Source organism: Hyla sarda, chromosome 5, assembly GCF_029499605.1.
Source record: "Hyla sarda isolate aHylSar1 chromosome 5, aHylSar1.hap1, whole genome shotgun sequence".
NCBI lineage: Eukaryota > Metazoa > Chordata > Amphibia > Anura > Hylidae > Hyla > Hyla sarda.
The window spans coordinates 248749658-248773187 of NC_079193.1; the positions used below are offsets into that span (position 1 = coordinate 248749658).

The 23530-nt window shown below is 40.8% G+C and overlaps 1 protein-coding gene across 2 annotated transcripts in view; it reads left to right on the forward strand.

Annotated features, from left to right (window-relative positions):
* RTTN (rotatin) overlaps positions 1–23530 on the forward strand; it is a 259753-nt gene that overhangs the window by 81392 nt on the left and 154831 nt on the right. For both annotated transcript variants that reach the window (XR_008844181.1, XM_056521457.1), the window contains exons 13-16: positions 880–1092; positions 12288–12397; positions 18260–18386; positions 22284–22409. Coding sequence is in view for 1 of the 2 variants with exons in the window: in XM_056521457.1 (XP_056377432.1) it covers positions 880–1092; positions 12288–12397; positions 18260–18386; positions 22284–22409 (576 nt within the window). In the remaining variant the exon portion in view is untranslated. The remainder of the gene's footprint in view (positions 1–879; positions 1093–12287; positions 12398–18259; positions 18387–22283; positions 22410–23530) is intronic.

Below are 23530 nucleotides of genomic sequence, written 5' to 3' on the forward strand. Positions count from 1 at the left end.
GTATGCTCCGTTACCTGTGCAGGGAGGGGGAGGAGGACAGCTGTAACCTTTACCTATTCTGTGGATTCTGTGTTACCTGCCTCCAGTTTTATAATAAATGTGGAATTATTTGTTGTAATGAGATGACTGCTGAGGTTTCTTAAGAACAGCAAAGAGAATGCTATTATGATGCTTATTCCTCAGAGTAAAAACTGCAAGATTTCAGGGTTTTATTATATAGGAATGGGAAAAATTACAACTACCATCATCAAAAATCCTTAACAGTATGTTTACCATGAAACCTTTTCTGATGATACGCTCCCTCGAGTTCCATTAGCATAGGACTCGCTCATAATTCCAATTCAGAAAGATTTTCTCCGTATGATTGCGTTTTCACAAACAGCCGGATTTAAGACACACCCCCTTTGCGATAGAGTTGTTCTTCACTCCAGTGGCCTAAAAATAATGAGGATAGAATGGATAGGTTGATATTCTGCTCATATTCCTAGTCATTGAAAATACATGCTGTGCTAAGCACATTAAGTCACAAAAGTGACTCCCTTTAGTGAGTTTGATTTCTGAAGACGTTACAGCAGAGCTAGGAATTCTAATCAGCGCGCACACTATTCCGTAGAAAGCCGGAGCGCTCACTGAACAAGCTTCTTCAAATTGGTCCTTTAGGGAACTGCACTGGACACATTGATGGCAGGGTTTTATGTCTTTGTGTCTCTCAATGAAATATTTAAATATAATGTTTCTCAATGAAATATTTACATGTTGGTACAATGGTAACTTAAACTGAAGGTTTCCACTGTGCAGAGAAAGTCTTGACCTCTTTGAAATGCATTACTTATTTTTATACAGTTTTTAAAGGTTTGTTCTTTTTCTCTGTTTCTTAAGGCAAATGACGTGTTGTCGGAGAGCTTGATGAATGCTTTGTTTCTCTTATCTGTCGACCTGCCATTTCGTTCCGCATACCCCAGTGTTCATGAATCTGTTATAGCTTTTATGGAGCAGCTGAATTCTGAAGACTATTGGGTTTATAAACAAGCTTCAGAGACTGCCTATTCAATTGAATGTACAACTTCTTTTATGTCCTGCTCCACAAAAGAGGTTTGTACAGTGTGTATTTATTCAGTGCCACAACAAATATCATGCGCTATAGAAGTATGTGTGTGTCTATAATGGTATACATGGTTTTAATAATATAACATATTTTAATTTTTATAACCAGAACTATTCTGTCAATAATCATTTGTCCTATCCTTTTTCTTTGTCTCATTCAGGAAATGCCTGCTCAGCCAATGCAGTTGGAATAGTAGGCAGTCAGAATGGTGTCATTTAAAGGAATATTTTCATCTGAAGAAGTTAAAGGGGTTCTCCACTGCCCTGTTTTCCGGAGCTCCGCTCGCAGCGTTGAAAGTTTTATTACTCCGGATGCTGTGTGCGGGCTTCCGTGTTCGAGGCCGCCCCCTCGTGACGTGACGCCTGCCCCCTCAACGAAAGTTTATGGGAAGGGGGCGCGACAGCGGTCGCGCCCCCTTCCCATAGACTTTTGTTGAGGGGGCGGGCGTGACGTCACGAGGGGGCGGCCTTGAACACGGAAGCCCGCACACAGCATCCGGAGTAATAAACTTCCTGACGCTGCGAGCGGAGCTCCGGAAGACAGGGCAGTGGAGAACCCCTTTAAGGCATTACTGTGTAGTTGTCCAGAGTTTGACATTTCAAAAGTTTTGATTGATCGGTGTCTCAGTGTTTTGGCCCCCACCGACTAGCAGGACAAGGCAGAAGAACCAAAGGCTTAAGTGATCTCTGTCCAACTTCTCCAGATGACCCCATAGACTTATAATGGGGCTGCAGAACGGATTGCTGCAAGTTGGGGAGTGAAAAGCTTAAGCTCATTCTTCGGCCAGCTCATTCTGCTAAACAAACCAATCAAAACTTTTGACATGTCCCTTTGACATGTCAAAAGTTTTTCTTTCTTATGATCGGTACAGTACACTTGAACTGGGAAATGTTTAATGTCCCCGAACACAGTGCGCACCATTAATTCTGTGGAAAATGTTGTCCCTGTTCTTGTGATCAGTTGTAGTCCTAGCGGGCAGATTCTCCACCAATTAAATTATTACTCCCTATCCTGTGAAAAGAAGAGGACTAGCTATTTTCTAAAGATAAATTCTGATGCATAGCCTAAAGTGGGTGGTTCAGTAACTAAAGGGGGTGGTGCATGGTCTTTAAATACATTTGTCATGCACCTTAAAGCCCTGCACTAAATATAAGGAAGTGTATCATTCATGCTTCTGTGTTCTATGGTTAAGTAACAGGAGGCATTTGATTTCGAATTCATTTAGAAATAAGAAATTTTATACGCCTTAAAATTTTATACGCATTGAGATTTAAAGAAAAGAAAATTATAGGCACACTTTAGGTATAACTAGCCAGGTATGACAATAATTCTAATAGTAACAATAGAGTAGCAGCAGCACACAATTCTCTTTTAAAGGAAACCGGTCATTAAAATTTGGCCTATATAACTACCTGGCTGTGACGCAGGCACAGTGGAATAACCCAAACCAATGCACCTGCGCTACAGCCAGCAAGACATGATTCTTCCGGGCATGTGCAAAGTTTTGGCAGCATAGTAATGCTATCAGGCTGTACCTGTGCTGTCTATTATACCTCAGTAAGTGTGGTTGGAGACATCCCTACAGCCCAGGACACAGTAATGACTGCTCCGTGGTGCCCTTCCAGATGACTACTTGCTGGCAATTTGGCTAAAGTGCACACATATAAAAGTCACTTTATTCTCGTTTTATGGATGGGGCTAAGGGCATAGGATGACAGTTAAAGGGGTTATCCGATGATATGTTTTTTTTTTTTGTTTGTTTTTTCACAATATGCCCATTGTGTTTGGCATAAAAAAAATTAAAATAAAATAAACTTTTAATCTCCTCCAGCGCTCCCCTGGTGCCTCCAGTACCCTACTCTCTGCCTCTGGTGCGATCCTCTTTCTGGTTCTGGGTTCGAATCACTGGTGCACCAGTGTCCCGTCTTGACCAGTGCAATGTGATGTTTTAAGGCCCAACACCAGAAAAAAAATAAAGTTTTCCTGAAAAATCACTATTTTTCTGATATAGTAGGACTGTGCTCTGAGAGATACCGTATTTTTCGCCGTATAAGACGCACTTTTTCTTCCCCAAAACTGGGTTGGGGGGGGGGGGGGGGGGGAGTTGGTGCATCTTACACGGCATCAACGGCCGGGACCCGCTCTTAATACAGGACATAACCGATCACGGTGATGCCCTGTATTAACCCTTCAGACGCGGCGATCAAAGCTGACCGCTGCGTCTGTAGCTAAAGTGACACTAACCCGGCTGCTCAGTCGGGCTGTTCGGGACCGCCGCGGTGAAATCGCGGCGTCCCGAACAGCTTACAGGACACCGAGAGGGACCTTACCTGCCTCCTCGGTGTCAGCTCCGTGCCGGGATCCCCTGCATGGCCGGCGCTCTCCTTCGTCATCATGTCGTCGCGCACGCCGTCCCATCATCAAAGAGGAGCGGCGTGCGTAGCGACGTGATGGCGGCGACGGAGAGCGAGGATACCCGGCAGCAGAGACGTTCCGGAGCGACGGGGATGCGACGACGGTGGAAGCGGCGACAGCGACGGAGGGCGACATCCAGGGCAGCGGTGACGGGTCCGGAGCGGCAGGGACACATGCGTATTACCTCCTATACCAGTGGTCTTCAACCTGCGGCCCTCCAGATGTTGCAAAACTACAACTCCGGCTCTCCGGGCTTGCTGGGAGTTGTAGTTTTGCAACATCTGAAGGTCCGCAGGTTGAAAGTTCAGAATCCTTTTTTTTTTTTTTCTAGATTTTCACCCTTTAAAATTGGGTGCGTCTTATATGCCGGAACGTCTTATATGGCGAAAAATACGGTATATTAAAATGCATAATATAGATTATATACCTAAAATGAATGTATTTTCAAGCATAACTTTTAAGTGGTTGAAAATATTTAGCTGAAACTTGGTACACCTTACCATTTGCAAGGGAGGTTTTTTTTTTTTTTTTTTTTTTTTTCTCCTTCTGAAGTCCCTTGCAATTCTATGGGACTTCCGTTACTTCTCCTGAGCACATTACTCTCTGGCTGCAGAGATTGCCCAGGACTTTTAAACATCCTATCGACTGTCCAGCATGCAGGTGCAGAGAATAGTTAGTGCAGGATATGAGGACAGGAGCGCCATTGTTGCTTTTCCTCTTTCACAAGGTTTAGGTAGGAAGAGCGGGCAACACAAAGTACTCTGCTAGTAGCTTCATACAGTACATTTACACTCACAACTTCTTATATTCATAAGGAAATTATTATAAACATGAGCTAAGAAATATAAGAATTTTAAATTAATACAGTTCATGCTACTTTTATTTGAAAATGGGGTGTGATAAAAATTAATGGGTCGTCTTGTCCTCTTTTGGGTCTTTTTGGGCCCTCTAATGGGAATAATACAGATAACTACTCATTCGGTGCTTTACTTGGCATTTTGAAGGCATCTGTATCAGAGGGAAAGTGTTCAAGATATAGGCTGTTAGGGCTAAGTAGCACTAGCCCAAATAACAGGTTGTCCCCTGTTTATTTTTTCAGCCATTTGCCACATTATGCATTAATGGGAGCAATATGTTCTTTTCTTTGATGAATACATGCCTTAATGCACTTTTTCCCACTGCCTTAGGGACCATTGATCTTTGGAAATAGTGCCTTCTTTTGATCAGGCTATTGCCATGCTGTCAAGTGGTGGGAATTTTCCCTCGACACCTATGAAACATTTTATTATAGACCTAGGAGCAGGAATAAAGGCTTCCAGCCACCCCCTCTGACACACATGCTGTCAGTTTACTGGCAGAACTGCTAAATATAGTGTATTTAACAGTATACAGCATAGGCTTAGTAAACTGCATTATGTAAAAACCAGACTAGATATGGTTTGACTATTTTATAAAGTAATATAGAAAAATCTTTAAAATGTAGTTTAATTCTCTGTGCTGATTTTTCTTTTTTTCTTTTTTTTTTTTAATGTATTTTAAATATGGAATAGACAATATAATTTAATATGGAGAGATGTAGTGTTAATGTAATATTTCTCTCTCAGTATCCTTCTGTAACAGCTACATTTGCTGGGTTCTCTCATGCTGTAGATGTCATTAACAATATTGTCATTACTGCTGCAGTGCTAATAGAGGCTGCATTATGTACAGGCAGTTAGTCAATCAATGAAAAATGGGACCTATGGGGAAATTGAATGGATCCATGTAAGGTTTTTAAAGCGGTCTATAAACACACACACTGTAAAATTGTTGCTGGATCTGATGTGTCTTAAAGTCTAGCTCGGTACAAACACATCTAGAACGTGATCTCTGCCAGGTAGTTGGCTAAATGTATGTGACTGAACGCATGCGATGAAGTAAGGACTGGTGCATACGTGTATATTTTATACGAAAAATAGAGCTGCAAGCTCAAGTGTCTTTTTATTTATTAATTTTTTATACTTTGTTTTTTAAAAAGCTGGCTAAAAATCACTCTCTGCTTATCACTTTTTAAAAATTACAGCTGAAACCTGCACCAGCTTGTAGCTGCTGTCATTTTCAGCATATGGTGCGCGGACATCCACAGGTACCACTTATTTATTAAGTTGACTCCACTTCTTAATAAAATTGGTTCATTTTGTATCAACGTGCTTTACCCTTTTAAATTTCACACATAAAATGCAAAATCTAATAACCTTTCCCCATTTGGGTTTCCTGATAATATTTAATATGTCTGCTGCTACTCATAGGGTATGCTCGTTTCACTGGGATCTATACAGTTTCCATAGAACTTTAAAATCACTATGCGATGTTCTCCTTTTTTGGCTACAGAAAGAATAATAATAATATTTGAAGAGGTTACTTCTCCTCTTAAAGAGATTGTCCAGCAACATTTTAAAAAAAAAATTTAAATACGGTTTGGCTGCCTTTTAATAAACACACCAGGTTTTCTTCCTTGTGTTGGCACCCGGGATGTCAATATTCTGACCTATATGAATTCTTCTTTGGTCTATGAAGCATTTTCTTATATATATGTATATGTATATGTATATGTATATAATATAATATAATATAATATAATTTTTTATTTTTTTTTTGTCCCTTTTTTTTTTTCACAGATGTGGCTACTTTGGCAACCAGCAATTATATTGCGGGGTGCTGATCGAAACCCTGACAGGAATGCCACCTGTCAGATTACCACCTAGATCAGTGGTTCTCAACCTTTTTGGCAACTGTACCCCCAAAGGCTAAAAGTATGTCCGCAGGTACCCCTTGCACGTAAATTCGCGAGAGGGGTACCCGCGGACAAAAGCGTGTGCTTACCTTTTATACTAATGCAATACTTAATCCCCATGTGCCATTGTCCCTCCTCCATCTTAATCCCCTTGTGCCATTATTATCCGATATGGCAAAAGGGGATCAGAGGAAGGGGGGTATGGCACAAGGGGATTAAGATGGAGAGGGGGAAATGACACAAGAAGATCAGAGGGATGGAGGAATATTGGCACAAGAGATTAAGATCCGGGGGGGGGGGGGGGGGGGGGGTAGAGAGAGGAGGGTTAATCATCATCACACCCCCCCCCCACCCCCTCCATATTAATCCCCTTGCCTTGTGTTATTATCTGATATGGCAAACTGGTATCAGAGGAAATAAAGGCACAAGGGGGATTAAGATTGAGCGGGGGGGGGGGGATAATCATCACCTCCCCCTCCAGATTAATCACCTTGTGCCATTATCTCCCCCCCCCCCCCCCCCCCCCCTCATCCTGATTCCCTTTTGCCATTGTCCCCCAGGGATGATATATATTACAAAACCCTCCCTCTGTCCCATACACTTATTTTTCACTTTTTTTTTTTTATTTTATTTTTATTTTTTACTTTACCCCGCTTGTTCGTCCCATGTTGCCTATACATGTTTGCAGTGCGTCACGTTCGGCAGGGCTGCACTGACATGTGATGTCCTCCTGCGCTGTGCGGCACCTCCGTGCAACGTCAGGGGAGGTCACACTTCTCCCCGGCAACCACGCAGCTTCCTTACAGAAGCTACAGAGACCTGCTGTGGCCATTCTCTGCTATGTGCTGACAAATACTGGCCAATGCATGGCCGGTATTTGTCAGCGCATTTGCGTACCCCCGCTCAACCCATGGTATACCCCTAGGGGTAAGAGTACCACCGGTTGAGAACCCCTGACCTAGATTCTTAGGTTGCTGCAGACTGGTTTCTAAGGGGTTGAATTTTTTTTACCGAAAAATGCACTGCATAGAAACTGAAGCCCCCCAAAAGATACAAAATGACATTTTTTCTTCAATTTTGTCGCACAATGAATTTTTTTCCGCTTCACCGTGGATTTTTGGGTAAAATGACTAATTTCACTGCAAAGTAGAATTGGCGGCGCAAAAAATAAGCCATCATATGGAATTTTATGTGCAAATTTGAAAGCGTTATGATTTTTAGAAGGTGATGAGGAAAAAATGAAAATGCAAAAAACGGAAAAATGCTGAGTCCTTAAGGGGTTAAAGGGATGCAACCGGAAATATTTATTATTTTTTTTTTTTTTAACCGTATACAGATAAAAATTTGTACACACGTTTTGATACAGTTTAGTCAGGTTTTGAGGAATCCGTTTTTCTTTTATCAAAAACCTGATACGGTAACTGTATTGCAAAAACGTGGTGTGAACCCAGCCTGATTGATGGGGGTCTAAACACTGGGTATCCCCACCGACTCATTCCATTCATTATCTATGGGACTTATGAACACTCCTATTTGCTAAACTTTTACTTTGTTTGGACGTTCCACAGACCACCATTGGGAGACAATTAATTTCCATTCTAGTGATTTCATTTTAGTCACAGTGGCCAATCCCCCACAGATCAGCTAGTTATTACCTCTCATGTGGGACAACCTCTAGCTTGAATAGATAGGGATCTGAGTTCTGAGACCCAAACCAATCACTGGAACAGTCTAGCACAAATCACTGTCTGTGGGACCTCCAAACCTACTGTAGTCATGAGTGGCACTCTGCATTGTTCAGAAGCCCCATAAAGAGTGATTAAGCCGCACACATGCTTGAATGCTGCTCCATTCAGGGAACAGCTGACCTCCATTTTCAAAATTGGTGGGAGTCCCAGATACATTTTAAATGGGAACTGCCCATCATATTGTCTTTTTGAACTGTTGCCATCAGGCCTTTTTTTTCTGGAAATACTGCTATTATACCACTAGAATCATGTAGTCCTTGGCCACTGCTTGTGGACAGTGTCTCAATGAATGTGCACTGTCACGTAGGGACCAGAGATCACCGTTCTTGTGTTCGGTGGGGTCCTAGAGATCCTCTAACCAGTGGACAAGGGATCAGTTTTAATCTTGGGATAACCCCTTTAAGCCCAGTTCCAGTTTTATTATTATTATGGTATTATTATTATTATTATTATATATATTTTTTTTTTTTTTTTTTTTACTTTCCTTGTCTTGTTTAATGAAAGTCTGCAAAATAACAGGTCTCAGCCTGACATTTTTAATTCCTTCTCTATCCTTCATGCCAGTGGGCTGGCTGCAAGGACATAGTGTTCTGTTCTTTGGATCAGATCTGTCACCAGAATACTTGTGAAAGTGTTATGGATGCTGAAAACATTTACCGAACAGAAGAAATCTGCTTAATATTAGTCGGATAAAATAAGACACTAATTCACACCTAGTCTTAATCACTGACCCCTTGTCAGGATTTATAACTGAATAAGAACAAACTATTAGGTATTAGGCACACCTGGATATAGAACACAGTCCCTTAACCAACATGATAAAAACATGATACATAATGGAGAAGTAAAATAAAAGATCCATCTAAATATACCTGTGAATGGATCAATAAATCATTTTAAATTAACATGGTAATTGTATAGGCCATTTGAGTACACGTTATGGCCTCTCTTTGATGCCATAAAATTAGTAAAAGTGACATTTCTGATAAACCACATTAAAGGTGTACTTCGGTGAAAAGCATTTATTATTTTTTTATCACAATGTGCACAGGCTTCCTGTATAAAAAAAATCATCCTTTACTTACCACCTGCACTCCCCTGTTGCCTCCAGTATCCTGCCCTGGCCTCCAGTGCAATCCTAGTCTTTGTGCCTGGGATGTCAGTGCAGCTCAGCAAATCACTGATCACAGCGTGTCCTGCCTTGAGCTGTGATTGCATGAAAACAGACCTAATTTCTTTCAAAGAACGCTCCCGGTCTTTCTCCAGGTTGGGTGTGGTTCTGCAGATCAGTTCCACTGAAGTGAATGGAACCAAGTTGTAATACCGCACCCAAAGTGGGCGACAGATAGGAAGGGGTCTTTGAAATAATTAGGTCTGTTTTTCGATTCCTGGATAACCCCTTTAACTTCTGTAGCAGAATTTCCTAGCTCAATTTTTCCTCCTGATTCTGCATTGAAATTCTGCTGTGTGAACAGTGGTTATTGTATCACTTACTAAAGGTACATTAGATTCAATTCATTAACCTGCCTGAGGACAAAATCTGTCTGATTTGCCCATAACAACCAATTACAGCTCAGCTTTCATATCCTATCAAGCTCTGGTAAAATGAAATCTGAGCTATAATCGGTTATTATAGGCGAGCCAGTTTTTGCTCTCAGGGCAGGTTTACCCATGGCAATGTAATAGACAATCTATGGGTATGAGAGCCTAACTGGGAGTAGCCATTGTTTATTTTATTATTATTATTATTATTATTTTTTTTTTTTTTTAAACCTCATTCACATGTATTTTATTGTAAATTCATTAGAAAATGTCGACAAATGAGAAGTATCTGAATGTGGCCTAAGGATTAATAGATTTTGCTAACCCTACAGAGCCAAAACCTTTGATAAAGTTCTCTAAAGATCACTGACAAATACAATATCTCCTCTTTGATAGTACCGTGTACTGTAACTCCTCTTTACACTGTATCTTGGCAGGTTTAAAGGGGTAATCTGGCAATTAACTTAGAAAAAACGAAATGTTCTTACCTTCCTTGCTCCTATACCACCGGTATCACAGAGCTGTGGGTCCTGCAGTGCAGAGTTTGGATGAGCAGGCGTGTGACATCATGTCGCCAATCAGTGGCCGCACAGAGATGCCCCGCCTCAGTCACTGTTTGAGTAGACGTGTGACATCACATCCCCAAACCCATACAGCTGGGGGCAGAGCTTTGTAATATTGGCAGGGCAGGATGGAGGAAGGTAATTGTTTTATTTAATTTATTGATATTATTTTTATTTTTTTTCTTTAAAGAAAAGAGCCTGACTACCCATTTAACAAATGATGCTTTCTTTTCTGAAAATAGTCCCTTCAGTGGCTTAACCCCTTAACGACCAAGGACGTAAATTTAAGTCCTGGTGCTGCGGTACTTAGCGCTCCAGGATGTATATTTACGTCCTGTACATGACCGCGAGCATCGGAGCGATGCTCAGATCATGCGCGGCTGGTCCCGGCTGCTGATCGCAGCCATTGACCTGCCGGTAATGGCCGACATCCGCAATCGCGTGGATGTCTGCCATTAACCCCTCAGATGCCGCGATCAATACAGATCGCGGCAGTGCGGTCAGAAATATGGATAATCGGATCGCCCGCAGTGCGGCAATTCGATCATCCAGAACGGCGCACGGAGGTCCCCTCACCTGCCTCCGCCGCCTACCACGGGTATTCTACTCTTGTCTGAGATCAGGCAGACCAGAGCAGAAGATCACCGATAACACAGATCAGTGCTATGCCCTATGCATAGCACTGAACAGTATTAACAATCAAAGGATTGCTGTAAATAGTCCCCTAGGGGGACTATCAAAATGTAAATATAAAAGTGAAAAAAAAAATGTGGAAAATCCCCTTCCCCAATAAAAATGTAAAATGTCCTTTTTCCCCATTTTACCCCCATAGTGTAAAAAAAAATTTAAAAAAATACACGTTTGGTATCGCTGCGTGCGTAAATGTTCTATAAACTATTAAAATATAATGTTATTGATCCCGTATGGTGAATATAAAAAACCAAAAAAAAATTGTTTATAAAAGGTTTTATATATATATACAAATGTGGTATCAATAAAATGTAAAAATGTACAGACCTTGGTGCAAAAAATGAGCCCTCATACCCCCACTTGTATACGGAAAAATGAAAGTTATAGGTCATCAAAATAGAAGGATATTAAACGTACTAATTTGGTTAAAAAGTTTGCGATTTTTTTTTTTTTTTTTTGCGCAATAATAATTGAAAAGTATATAATCATGTTTATCATTTTAATCATATTGACCCACAAAATAAAGAACACGTCATTTTTACCGTGAATTGTATGGCGTTAAAAGAAACCTTCCAAAATTTGCAAAATTGTTTTTTTTTTCATTTTTTTATTTCCCCACACAAATAGTTTTCTTTTTGGTTGTGCCATAGATTTTATGGTAAAAAGAGTGATGTCATTACCCAGGACAACTGGTCATGCAAAAAACAAGCCCTCATACTAGTCTGTGGATGAAAATCTAAGTTACAATTTTTAGAAAACGAGGAGGAAAAAACAAAAATGCAAAAATAAAATTGGCCTCGTCCTTAACAAAAAAAAAAAATTGCAAAAAAAAGTAAATAAAGATCATTTAACCCCTTCTCTAATAAGTTTGAATCACCCCCCTTTTCCCATTTAAAAAAAATTAAGGGGTAAATAAACGTGGTATCGGCGCGTGCAATTTCGTATTTTTGGTCACTTTTTATATTATGAAAAAAATAAATAAAAAGCGATAAAAAAAAAAGCTATCTTACATATATTTAGGTGCAAATTTTAAGAGTTATGATTTTTTTTTTTAAAGGTAAGGAGGAAAAAATGAGTGCAAAAACGGAAAAACCCCGGTCCTTAAGGGGTTAAGGTCAAAATGGGCTTGGTCCGGTTAAAGTAAATGAGTGTGAAATAGTCTTTTTTTTTTTTTTTTTTTTGTCTTTTTAACATGTTTTATGCACAGAGATCCACGAGCAATCAAAACTGTTGACATGTGAAGTGTTAAAGTGATTTTTTTTTAAATTAATGAAATAACAGTAAGACGAGAAAGCTAGAACAATGCAAGCATTATTTTAACCTGCTGAACAAAATCTAAGAATCTTGACTTTCTCTGAAGTGCAATTACCATAACAAATGAATCCTCAAACAAATACATGGTGTACAAGTCTCGCATAGTAATTGAATTGACTTTATCTTGCATTTTTTAGGGTGCAAACTCTTTGGAATTGGTAGAACTTGCTGAGAAAGCCCTCACTAGCCTTCCGTATCACAAGCACTTCCCTTTGGTTCACAAGTTTATCCACATCTGCTCAAACATGTAAAGTATTTTTTCCTTCAGTCATTTATACATTTGTTCTGTCTATGTGCAGTAGCTATAAGGAAACAAAAATGTCATCTTCTGCTCTCTATTTTTGTATATTTGTTTTTCACTTTCTATTTCAATATGAATTATTTTCCAAAGTAGTTTAGGCCTGATAAAGGTGTATAAAAAAAAAAAAAAAAAAAAAAAAAATTGCACTGTACGGCTCTTTGCATTTGAAGCCAGCAGAGGTCAGGCAATACCACATAAAGGCAATTCCTGCTAACGTTTAGCTGTTCTTTTCATGTGTATCTTGGATGTGTTGGTATAGCAAATTCAACTGAAGTCTAATTATTCTTCAAAAAAGGTTTAAGTTCATGCTATATTGCTTTGGTTTTATTTTCTTTCTGCTGTCATGTGTAGCATCCTAATGGCATCCATTTTCTGCTATGATGTGCTATGTTATCCATTAGCTATACTATTAGCAATGTTTTATTGGCCGATAAACATGAGCAAGACAATAACATATGAATAGTCTAATACTAAATCCAACCTAAGTGGGGTAATTTTAAAAATATATTTATGTAACATCCATTCTTGCCTTTTGGCCTGTGTATTGCATATAAAATTAATCTGGATGACAAGCATAGTAACTTTGTACTATGTATTTATTCTATTTTCCTACAGTATTTGACATAAAGAGCAACCTAAATTCCACAAACTGGGCATATACCGTATATACTCGAGTATAGGCCGAGTTTTTCAGCACGATTTTTCGTGCTGAAAACACCCCCCTGGGCTTATACTCGAGTGAACTCCCCCACCCGCAGTGGTCTTCAACCTGCGGACCTCCAGAGGTTTCAAAACTACAACTCCCAGCAAGCCCGGGCAGCCATCGGCTGTCCGGGCTTGCTGGGAGTTGTAGTTTTGAAACCTCCGGAGGTCCGCAGGTTGAAGACCACTGCGGCCTTCAACATCATCCAGCCCCCTCTCACCCCCTTTAGTTCTGAGTACTCACCTCCGCTCGGCGCTGGTCCGGTCCTGCAGGGCTGTCCGGTGAGGAGGTGGTCCGGTGAGGAGGTGGTCCGGGCTGCTATCTTCACCGGGGAGGCCTCTTCTAAGCGCTTCGGGCCCGGCCTCAGAATAGTCACGTTGCCTTAACAACGACACAGATGCGTCGTTGTCTAGGCAACGGCTCTATTCCGGGCCGGAAGCGCGGAGAAGAGGCGCCCCCGGTGAAGATAGCAGCCCGGACCACCTCCTCACCGGACCACCTCCTCACCGGACAGCCCTGCAGGACCGGACCAGCGCCGAGCGGAGGTGAGTACTCAGAACTAAAGGGGGTGAGAGGGGGCTGGATGATGTTGAAGGCCGCAGTGGTCTTCAACCTGCGGACCTCCGGAGGTTTCAAAACTACAACTCCCAGCAAGCCCGGACAGCCGATGGCTGCCCGGGCTTGCTGGGAGTTGTAGTTTTGAAACCTCTGGAGGTCCGCAGGTTGAAGGCCGCAGTGGTCTTCAACCTGCGGACCTCCGGAGGTTTCAAAACTACAACTCCCAGCAAGCCCGGACAGCCGATGGCTGCCCGGGCTTGCTGGGAGTTGTAGTTTTGAAACCTCTGGAGGTCCGCAGGTTGAAGACCACTGAGGGCGAATGATGAGAAGAGGATGATGAAGGGGGGGGGGGTGTGGGGATGATGAAGGGGGGTGGGGATGATGAAGGGGGGGTGTGTGGGATGATTACAAGGGGATGATGAAGGGGGGATGTGTGGGATGATAAGGGGATGTGTGGGATGATGACAAGGGGATGATGAAGGGGGGATGTGTGGGATGATGACAAGGGGATGATGAAGGGGGGATGTGTGGGATAAGGGGATGTGTGGGATGATGACAAGGGGATGATGAAGGGGGGATGTGTGGGATAAGGGGATGTGTGGGATGATGACAAGGGGATGATGAAGGGGGGATGTGTGGGATGATGACAAGGGGATGATGAGGATGTTAATGACGGGTCTGGATGATGACAGGGGGGGATGAGGTATTTCCCACCCTAGGCTTATACTCGAGTCAATAACTTTTCCTGGGATTTTGGGTTGAAATTAGGGGTCTCGGCTTATACTCGGGTCGGCTTATACTCGAGTATATACGGTAATATATTTTCAATACAATTTTCAACATTTCTAGTCAATTTGAAAAATTGGAAAAAAGTTAGTCTCCAATTAGACATTGGGGGTAGGGGTAGGGGGTTGTATAATTAGTGCTGATTTTTGTACATTGACAACATTTATTATGTGGGGCACTACACTACATAAATTGCATAAATGACACGATAGTGCAAAAAACTGTGAAAAACTCACACATCCCTATGCCAGCAGGTCACTGGAGTAAATTTACTTAGTAGGGCAAAAAAGTATTTACTCCAATTGTGAAAGTTCTCCCACTTAAAAAGATGAGGCCTGTCATTTTCATCATGGGTATACCTCAACAATGAGAGACATGAGAAAAAAAAATATCCATACAATCACATTTGTATGATTTCTTTTTTTAAATAATTTATTTGCTAATTATGGTGGGAAATAAGTATTTGATCATGTACAAACAAGCAGGATTTCTGTCTCTCACAGACCCTGTAACTTCTTCAAGAGTCTCCTCTATCCTCCACTCATTACCTGTATTAATGGCACCTGTTTGAACTTGTTATCAGTATAAAAGACACCTATCCACAACCTCAAACAGTCACACTCCAAACTCCACTATGGCCAAGACCAAAGAGCTGTCGAAGGACACCTGAAACAAAATTGTAGACCAGCACCAGGCTGGGAAGACTGAATCTGCAATAGGTAAGCATTTTGGTGTGAAGAAATCAACTGTGGGAGCAATTATTAGAAAATGGAAGTCATACAAGACCACGCAAGATCTCACCTCATGGTGTTAAAATGACCACAAGAACGGTGAGCAAAAATCCCAGAACCACACAGGGGGACCTAGTGAATGACCTGCAGAGAGCTAGGACAAAAAGTAACAAAGGCTTCCATCAGTAACACACTACGCTGCCAGGGACTCAAATCATGCAGTTCCAGACCTCCCCCTGCTTAAGCCAGTACATGTCTGGGCCTTTCTGAAATTTGCTAGAGAGCATTTGGATGATCCAAAAGAGTATTGGGAGAATGTCATATGGTCAGATGAAACTAAAGTAAAACCTTTTTGGTAAATACTCAACCCGTAGTGTTTGGAGGAGAAAGTATGCTTAGTTGCATCCAAAGAACACCATACCTACTGTGAAGCATGGGGGTGGAAACATTATGCTCTGGGGCTGTTTTTCTGCTAACAGACTAGGACGACTGATCCATGTAAAGGAAAGAATGAATGTGTTGTGAGATTTTGAGTGAAAACCTCCTACCATCAGCAAGGGCATTGAAGATGAAACATGGCTGTGTCTTTCAGCATGACAATGTTCCCAAATATACCGCCCAGGCAGTGAAGGAGTGGCTTCATAAGAAGCATTTCAAGGTCCTGAAGTGGCCTAGCCAGTCTCCAGATCTCAACTTTTGGAGGGAGTTGAAAGTCCGTGTTGCCCAGCGACAGCCCCAAAACATCACTGCTCTAGAGGAGATCTGCATCTAGGAATGGGCCAAAATACCAGCAACAGTGTGTGAAAACCTTGTGAAGACTTAGAAGAAGCGTTTGACCTCTGTCATTGCCAACAAAAGGTATATAACAAAGTATTGAGATGAACTTTGGTTATTGACCAAATACTTATGTTTCACCATAATTTACAAATTCTTTAAAAATCAGACAATGTGACTTTATGGATTTTTTTTTTCTCTCATTATGTCCTTCATAGTTGAGGTATACCTATGATGAAAATTACAGGTCTCTCTCATCCTTTTAAGTGGGAGAACTTGCACAATTGGTGGCTGACTAAATACTTTTTTGCCCCACTGTACCTTCCACGCTCCCATGCTGCTGCCATTGTCAGTGGTGGCCTTCGCTGCGCAGCACTTCCTTGTATTGGCACAAATACCAGCACAATAAAACGATCGGTGGCACAACACCACCGTAGTCAATGATGGGCTGAGCAGGCTGGGTCTTGTGCCAACAGCACCCCAATAGCCGCTGCAGGGGAGGGAGGAGCGTGTGTGTGTATTTAACATATATATTTTATTTTTAATAGGGGCCAGAGCATGAATCGTAATAAAAATGCACCATAGGGAATATTCTTTTAAATATAAACTTAGATTATTTAACCCCTTAAGGACATTGGACATAAAAGTATGTCCTGGTGCCCTGAAATGTAACACACCAGGACAAGTAGGAGCTGTAGTTGCTTCATGCACAGGGGTTCCCAGCTGCTATGAACCTATTAACCCTTCAGATGCCGTAATCCTGATTACGGCATCTGAATTATCAGGGCATAGTCAGACTCATTTTACCAACCCCAGTGTAATCGCGTGGGCCCTCATTTGCAATCAGAATAAGCTCCTCTCTCAATAAAAATTTTAATCCTCTTTTCCTATTTTACAAAAAAGTGTAAAAAAAAAAATAACTCAAACACCTATTTTGTATTGCCGCATATTTTAAAATTTAAATGTTGAAACGATTAAAATGTAATATAAATGATCACGTACAATGAGCAGCATAATCGTAAAAAAGTCCAAGATTGCTGCTTTTTGGTCCCATCACATCCCAGAATTTTTTTTAATAAAAAGTGATAAAAAAGCCACACATACACAAAAAGTGGAAGTGGAAACTAGATGGCAGTGCAAAAAAAATTAGCCCTTATACAGCCCCGTATACGGAAAAATAAGAAAGCTATAGGGGTCAGAATATTCTGCTACAATTTTTTTTTTTTTTTTTATAGTAGTACAGTTATAGAAATTCATGTAACCATGGGTATCATTTTAATCATATTGACTCACAGAATAAAAGGAAAATGTCAGTTTTACTGTGCACTGCGTAAAAACAAAACCCTTCAAAAGTTGCAAAATTTTAATTTCCCCAAAAAATATTTTTTGGGTTGTGCCATACATTGTATGGTAAAATAAGTTCACAGTTCAATTGGTTACTCAAAAGACAATGCAGAAATGAAGCTGGCTGTGTCATTAAAGGGGTACTCCACTGGCCACCGTTCAGAACTAAATCTTCCGAACGCTGTTCTCACGCTGCGGGGGTCGGCCATGGCCCTCGTGACATCACGGCCACACACCCCCAATGCGAGTCTATGGGAGGGGGCGTGATGATTGTCTCTGGGGGAGTGGGAGTGGGTCCCATAGACTTGCATTGCTGGGGCATGGCCATGATGTCACGAGGGGCATGGCCGACCCCCACAGCGTGAAAACAGCATTCGGAACACTTAGTTCTGAACGATGGCCAGTGGAGTACCCCTTTAAGGCCCAAAAGTGCAGTGTCCTTCAAGAGGTTAAAGCCAGTCTTGTCAAATGTAAGCCTTTGCATTTTTCATATTAAACTGATTCTGAGATAGTCTGAATTGTATCCACGAACTGCATTCACAATCCTGTTTGCTATAGAGCTGAAGTCTCCTGTTTACACTTGTTCGCCCCTCAGAGCTGAAATTACTCCTTTTCACTCGCTCTTTTAGTAGATTTACATGGAGAAAAACTTTATAGCAGACATTGTATAGTAACCATTTGTAGTAAATAATATTTGGGGGATTATTGGATCTCCACTAAACTGTTAGGGATGTGTCTACTATAAACTTTACTGTTTCCAATAACGGCTGCAGAATTGTTAATGCACCTCTATATTATGGTTTAGAACCAGATAAGTAATCCTATACAGCTACAATAAACTGTAAAATGGTCTCCAGAAGTCAATATCCACTTTAACTCTTAAAATTGTTCCCCTTTTGTCTCTGTAAACAGCTGCAGTTCTGCTCAGAGTGGCCCTGTATTACTGGAGGAAAGTCAGAAAGTCCTCTTGCGGATGCTGTCTAATTGGGTGCCTGCGGTGAGGGTACAGGCTTACACCTGCTGTCTCCAGATTGTTAAGGTATAAATTATTGTTTTCCTTTAACACACCATAGTATTTTTATTTAGTAAAGTAGCTGCTCATTTCTTCCTAGGGCTTTTATTGACAATTATTAGTCTTATATAGGTGCACACAGCTTAATTACCATGTAGGATTCCAGCTTCCAACATAATTTGTGATATAAATCGCTGTTCCCACAGTTCTAGCGTAGCCTGGGAGCCTCATATTGCTATTGGATGTCATGCATGTGGTTTGTTGGCAGCTGTAAATAATAATCAGCATTGGGGCTTGTTGATACTTGGCGGTTTTTGTTGAAAAAGGGAAAACCACAGGTAAAAATCTTGACTTGGGATGATTCCGAGAGGTACAATGATTGTGATTTTCCATAAACCTTTTCTTAGAATGGCTCATTTATTAATGTTATAGCAGCACAACTGGGATTGAGGCTGCTTTATGGTTAGAATCATAGAATGTGTTGGCAAATAAGAATCATGCGACCAATCTAGTCTGCCAAATATTCTCAATACTATAAATAATCCCTAAGCCTATCTTATATGGAGGATAGCCTTATGCATATCCCATGCATGCTTAAAGGGGTTCTCCAGTGGAAAACCTTTTTATTTATATTTTTTATTTTTTTTTATATATATTTTTTTTTAATTAACTGGTGCCTTAAAGTTAAACAGATTTGTAATTTACTTCTATTAAAAAATCTTAATCCTGCCAGTACTTATTAGCTGCTGAATACTACAAAGGAAAATGTTTTCTTTTTGGAACACAGAGCTCTCTGCTGACATCATGACCACAGTTCTCTCTGCTGACGCCTCAGTCCAGAGCAGCACATGTTTGCTATAGGGATTTTCTCCTACTCTGGACAGTTCTTAAAATGGACAGAGATGTCAGTAGAGAGCTCTGTGTTCCAAAAAGAAAATAACTTCCTCTGTAGTATTCAGCAGCTAATAAGTACTGGAAGGATTAAGATTTTTTAATAGAAGTCATTTACAAATCTATTTAACTTTCTGGCACCAGTTGATTTAAAAAAAATAAATAAATAAAAAAAAAAAGTTATCCACCGGAGTACCTCTTTAAACTTCACTGTATTTGCAGCTACCACTTCTGCAGGAAGGCTGTTTCATGCATCCACTACTCTCAGTAAAGTAATACTTCCTGATATTACTGCATAAATCTTTGACCCTCTAATATAAATTATGTCCTCTTGTGGTAGTTTGTATTCTTTTAAATATACTCTCTTCATTTACTGTGTTGATTCCCTTTATCTATGTAAAACATTCAATCATATCCCCTCTGTCTCCTCTTTCTTTCAACTATACATGTTAAAGGAATTATCCAGGAATAGAAAAACAGAGAAGCTTTCTTTCAAAATCAGCTCCCCATCTGTCTCCAGGTTGAGTGTGGTTCTGCAGCTCCGTTCCATTGAAGTGAATGGAGCCAAGTTGTAAAACCACACCCAACCTGGAGACAGATGTGGAGCTGTTTTTGAAACAAATTAGCTGTGTTTTTCTCTTCCTGGATATCCCTTTTTAATGTCCTTTTTTGAAGGAAAACGGTCATGTCGTTCACCCACACTAAACCCAGTACACCAGGTTATAATGCGGGTGAACAGGAGACCGATGCCGGGTCTCTGACTAATATACATACCTTCAGTCTGGCACCCGGTCCCTCTGAAAATCGTCTTCTATCTGCAATTAATTGTGTGCTGGAGACGTGCCCGCCAGCTGGATTTGAATATTCATGGTCGCTGGTCACGTGAGTGTTTGTGCACACTGTGCCTCCAGCGTGCAATTCAACGCTGGAGGCGACCAGGTGCCGGACTGAAGGTTTGTATATTAGTCAGAGACCCCACATTGGTCTCCTGTTCACCCGCACTATAACTCGCTGTATTGGGTTTAGTGTGGGTGAACGGGATGACAGTTTTCCTTTGACCTATCCTGCAATCCATGTACTAGTTTAGTAGCTCTTCGCTGCACTTTCTCCTAAGTATCTATATATTTTTTATGTGTTTTGCAGCAAAGCCCTTGAAGCGGACTTTTTAGCAGAAAAACATGGGTGTAAATAAATAATCCCATGATTCCAGACATACTATATATATGTGTATGTGTGTGTGTGTGTATATGTGTGTATATATATGTATATATATATATATATATATATATATATATATATATATATACACAATACAAGAATATGGATGCACTACTGTGGTGGATGTAAACAATACATTGGCTATCCCTCAACACTGATGTTAAAATTGAGACATTCGCCAGTGTATCCTTATATGAAGGACACACCAGAGCCCGCACACCAACGCCAAGGTTTCTCATTTTGGTGCGAGACCTAACGCTAGTCCTACCTGTGCTTGATAAACAGAACAGGGGCCAGTGGGCAATTACGGCAGCATTCGGCTGGCTCACAACTTCCTTCCAGATACCCTCCAGTGTTACTACGCACACATGCAATGGGAGGAGGGAGGCAAGCTGCAAGCCCCACCTGAGTTGGCTATTATGGGTGCCTGGCCTCACAGGTGCTTCCTTAATGCTGCCTGGTAGATATTCAAGGCGCATTAATGTTGGAGTTTACAAACCTCCAAATTTAAATTTTAACAAACAACAAAAAACGTGGTTTCAAATGGCTGGAAGTGCTCAACCCCAAATGCGGTTGTGCATTTATACTGGGGGAGCAGATCCTGCCCTTGTAGTCCGTTGCTAGGGGCGATCCCCAGCATAAAAATGCATACAATGGAGGATGCCTGCAGCGGACTACAAGTGCCACAATAGAACCCTACACCAGATAAACGGTGTGGATATGTGGCACTTGTAGTCCGCTGCAGGCATCCTCCATTGTATGCATTTTTATGCTGGGGATCGCCCCTAGCAACGGACTACAAGGGCAGGATCTGCTCCCCCAGTATAAATGCACAACCGCATTTGGGGTTGAGCACTTCCAGCCATTTGAAACCACGTTTTTTGTTGTTTGTTATATATATATAATATTATATTTATATTAATTATTTTTCATATTCTCCAAGAGCCCAGGCATGTCCAATCCATGTCCTATTTGTATAGCCTCCCCATGGCATGCTTGTATCTGCATACCCTGTTTTACTGATCCTCACTAGATAAAGAGGACATAAGCAGGACTTACCTAGGATTTTGCCATGCCGGGGAATGCCCCCCGGGCTTTTTAGCCTAATTTGTAAAAAAAAAAAAAAAAAAAATTATAAAAAATAAATAAACTCATCTCTGCACTGGAAAGTACTGTGAAAAAAAAAAAAGAATACTAGGCATGTGCTTTTCTTTTTTTCTTTTTTTTTCTTTTTTTTTTTTATATACACCCCCTGTTTTCCTGCTAACAGGTCCAATTTCAAAAAAGAGACTCCAGGTTCTTTTTTTAATTTATTTTTTGGCCCATAAAATGGACTCTCTCACCACTAGTATTCCTGAAGTGATATCTGTTTCATTACAGCTACGCTGCATCCATACCTTTCATTACTATGGCTTAGTCAGTGACTATGTCTGACAACCAGAAAATGACAGTGCTTAAAAGGGTGTTCCAATAAGGAAAACCCATCCTATATCCAGAGAATTGGGGATAAGTGTCTGATTGCGGGAGGTTCAATCTCTGAAACCCCCCCACAATCTCCAAAGTGGGGCTCATCCCTACCCGCTGAGACCCCTATGAGCTCCAGAACAGGGCTCATCACTCCCCGCTGAGCACTATAGCCCCTGGCTCTGGTAGTTACTGGAGATTGATATATAGGTAAGTTGCTAGTACCATCTTTCTCTGTTTTGTCTATTCTGTCTTTATGGGTATATTAAAGAGACCTTTAGCTGCTATAAATGTATTTAGGTATGCTCCAAATAGATGTTGTATTTATGCTTACCTTTGTTGTAATTTTAGGATTCTTTAGGAGTTCACAATGTCACCAAACCTGTGTCTTCTATTTGCAATGGTATAAATTTTCTTCTGCATCCAAAAGTTCTGTATGAAATCGCTACATTTGGCCTGCAGGACTCCAACAATGAGGTGCTTTTTTTTTTTTTTCTCTTAAAAGTATGTTTTTGGACTTTATAGGATATGCAGTCTGATCTGGCGCAAATTTATAATATAGCAGAAGGACCTTATGAGATTGAGATATAGTTTTTTTTTTTTTTTTCTCGCTTCCTTCTCATTCTAGGCTTAGGCGTCCAGTGGGTGGTTTTCTAAGTGATTGACAGTTATCTCTTTATGCACACTTACATAAGAAAAAGGTCACTTGATCACTGTAAAGACTGCCCATTTGTTACTAAAGCTCAGAATGCAAGGTCTTTGCGTCCATTTTCCTTTTATGGTGCTCTTGAGTATAAAATAGAGGGTATATTTATATACTGTTAATAGGCTTAAAATTTTGTTAACGTATACCTGAACATATCGGCACACATTACATAAATTATATAATTGCATTACTTTAAGCAACAGAAAATAAAATAACAATTGCTTATAATATACTATATTTTTCAGACTGCAAGGGTATGTTCATACTGCGGAATCTCCGATCACGGAATTCCGCGAGTGGAGGGATCACTTGGTGGGAGAGAGATCAATCTGCAACTAATGCAACAGCTGTACCCTGATTGAAAACCACACTGATTTGAATGGATGCAGCTCATTTACGTTTCAATGGGTGGGGTGGCTGAAATGTGGGAGGGAGGAAGATGGAATTATGGGATTTGTAGTAAAAAAAAGAAAAGTCAAACAGGAAATACCGTTCACAAACAGCTAGCCACAGTGTTATGGTAATCTCACAGCATAGCCATTTAGCCCCAAGACAAGCGCAGATCCTTCCTAAGCATGTCCATTACTGTCTGCCAGGTACGTACTAAAATCACCTTATGGTGGATAATCCCTTTAACATGTTCATGTCATTAATATGTTTTGACATGTCATCAGTGACGTGCAGAATGAAAGCTCTGTTGCTTGTCCAGGCCTTTGCTGGCCTTTTTCTCCAGAGGGAATACTATAATGAAATGCTTTCGAAGTATACAAGTAATCAAAGGCTCTAATAGATCACCATATAGCCTATGGATCAGTTTAATGCACCCATCAGCCACTCTAAAAAAATGTGCCATGAAAATCTCAGGTACACTGACATATGCCATTCAGATGGG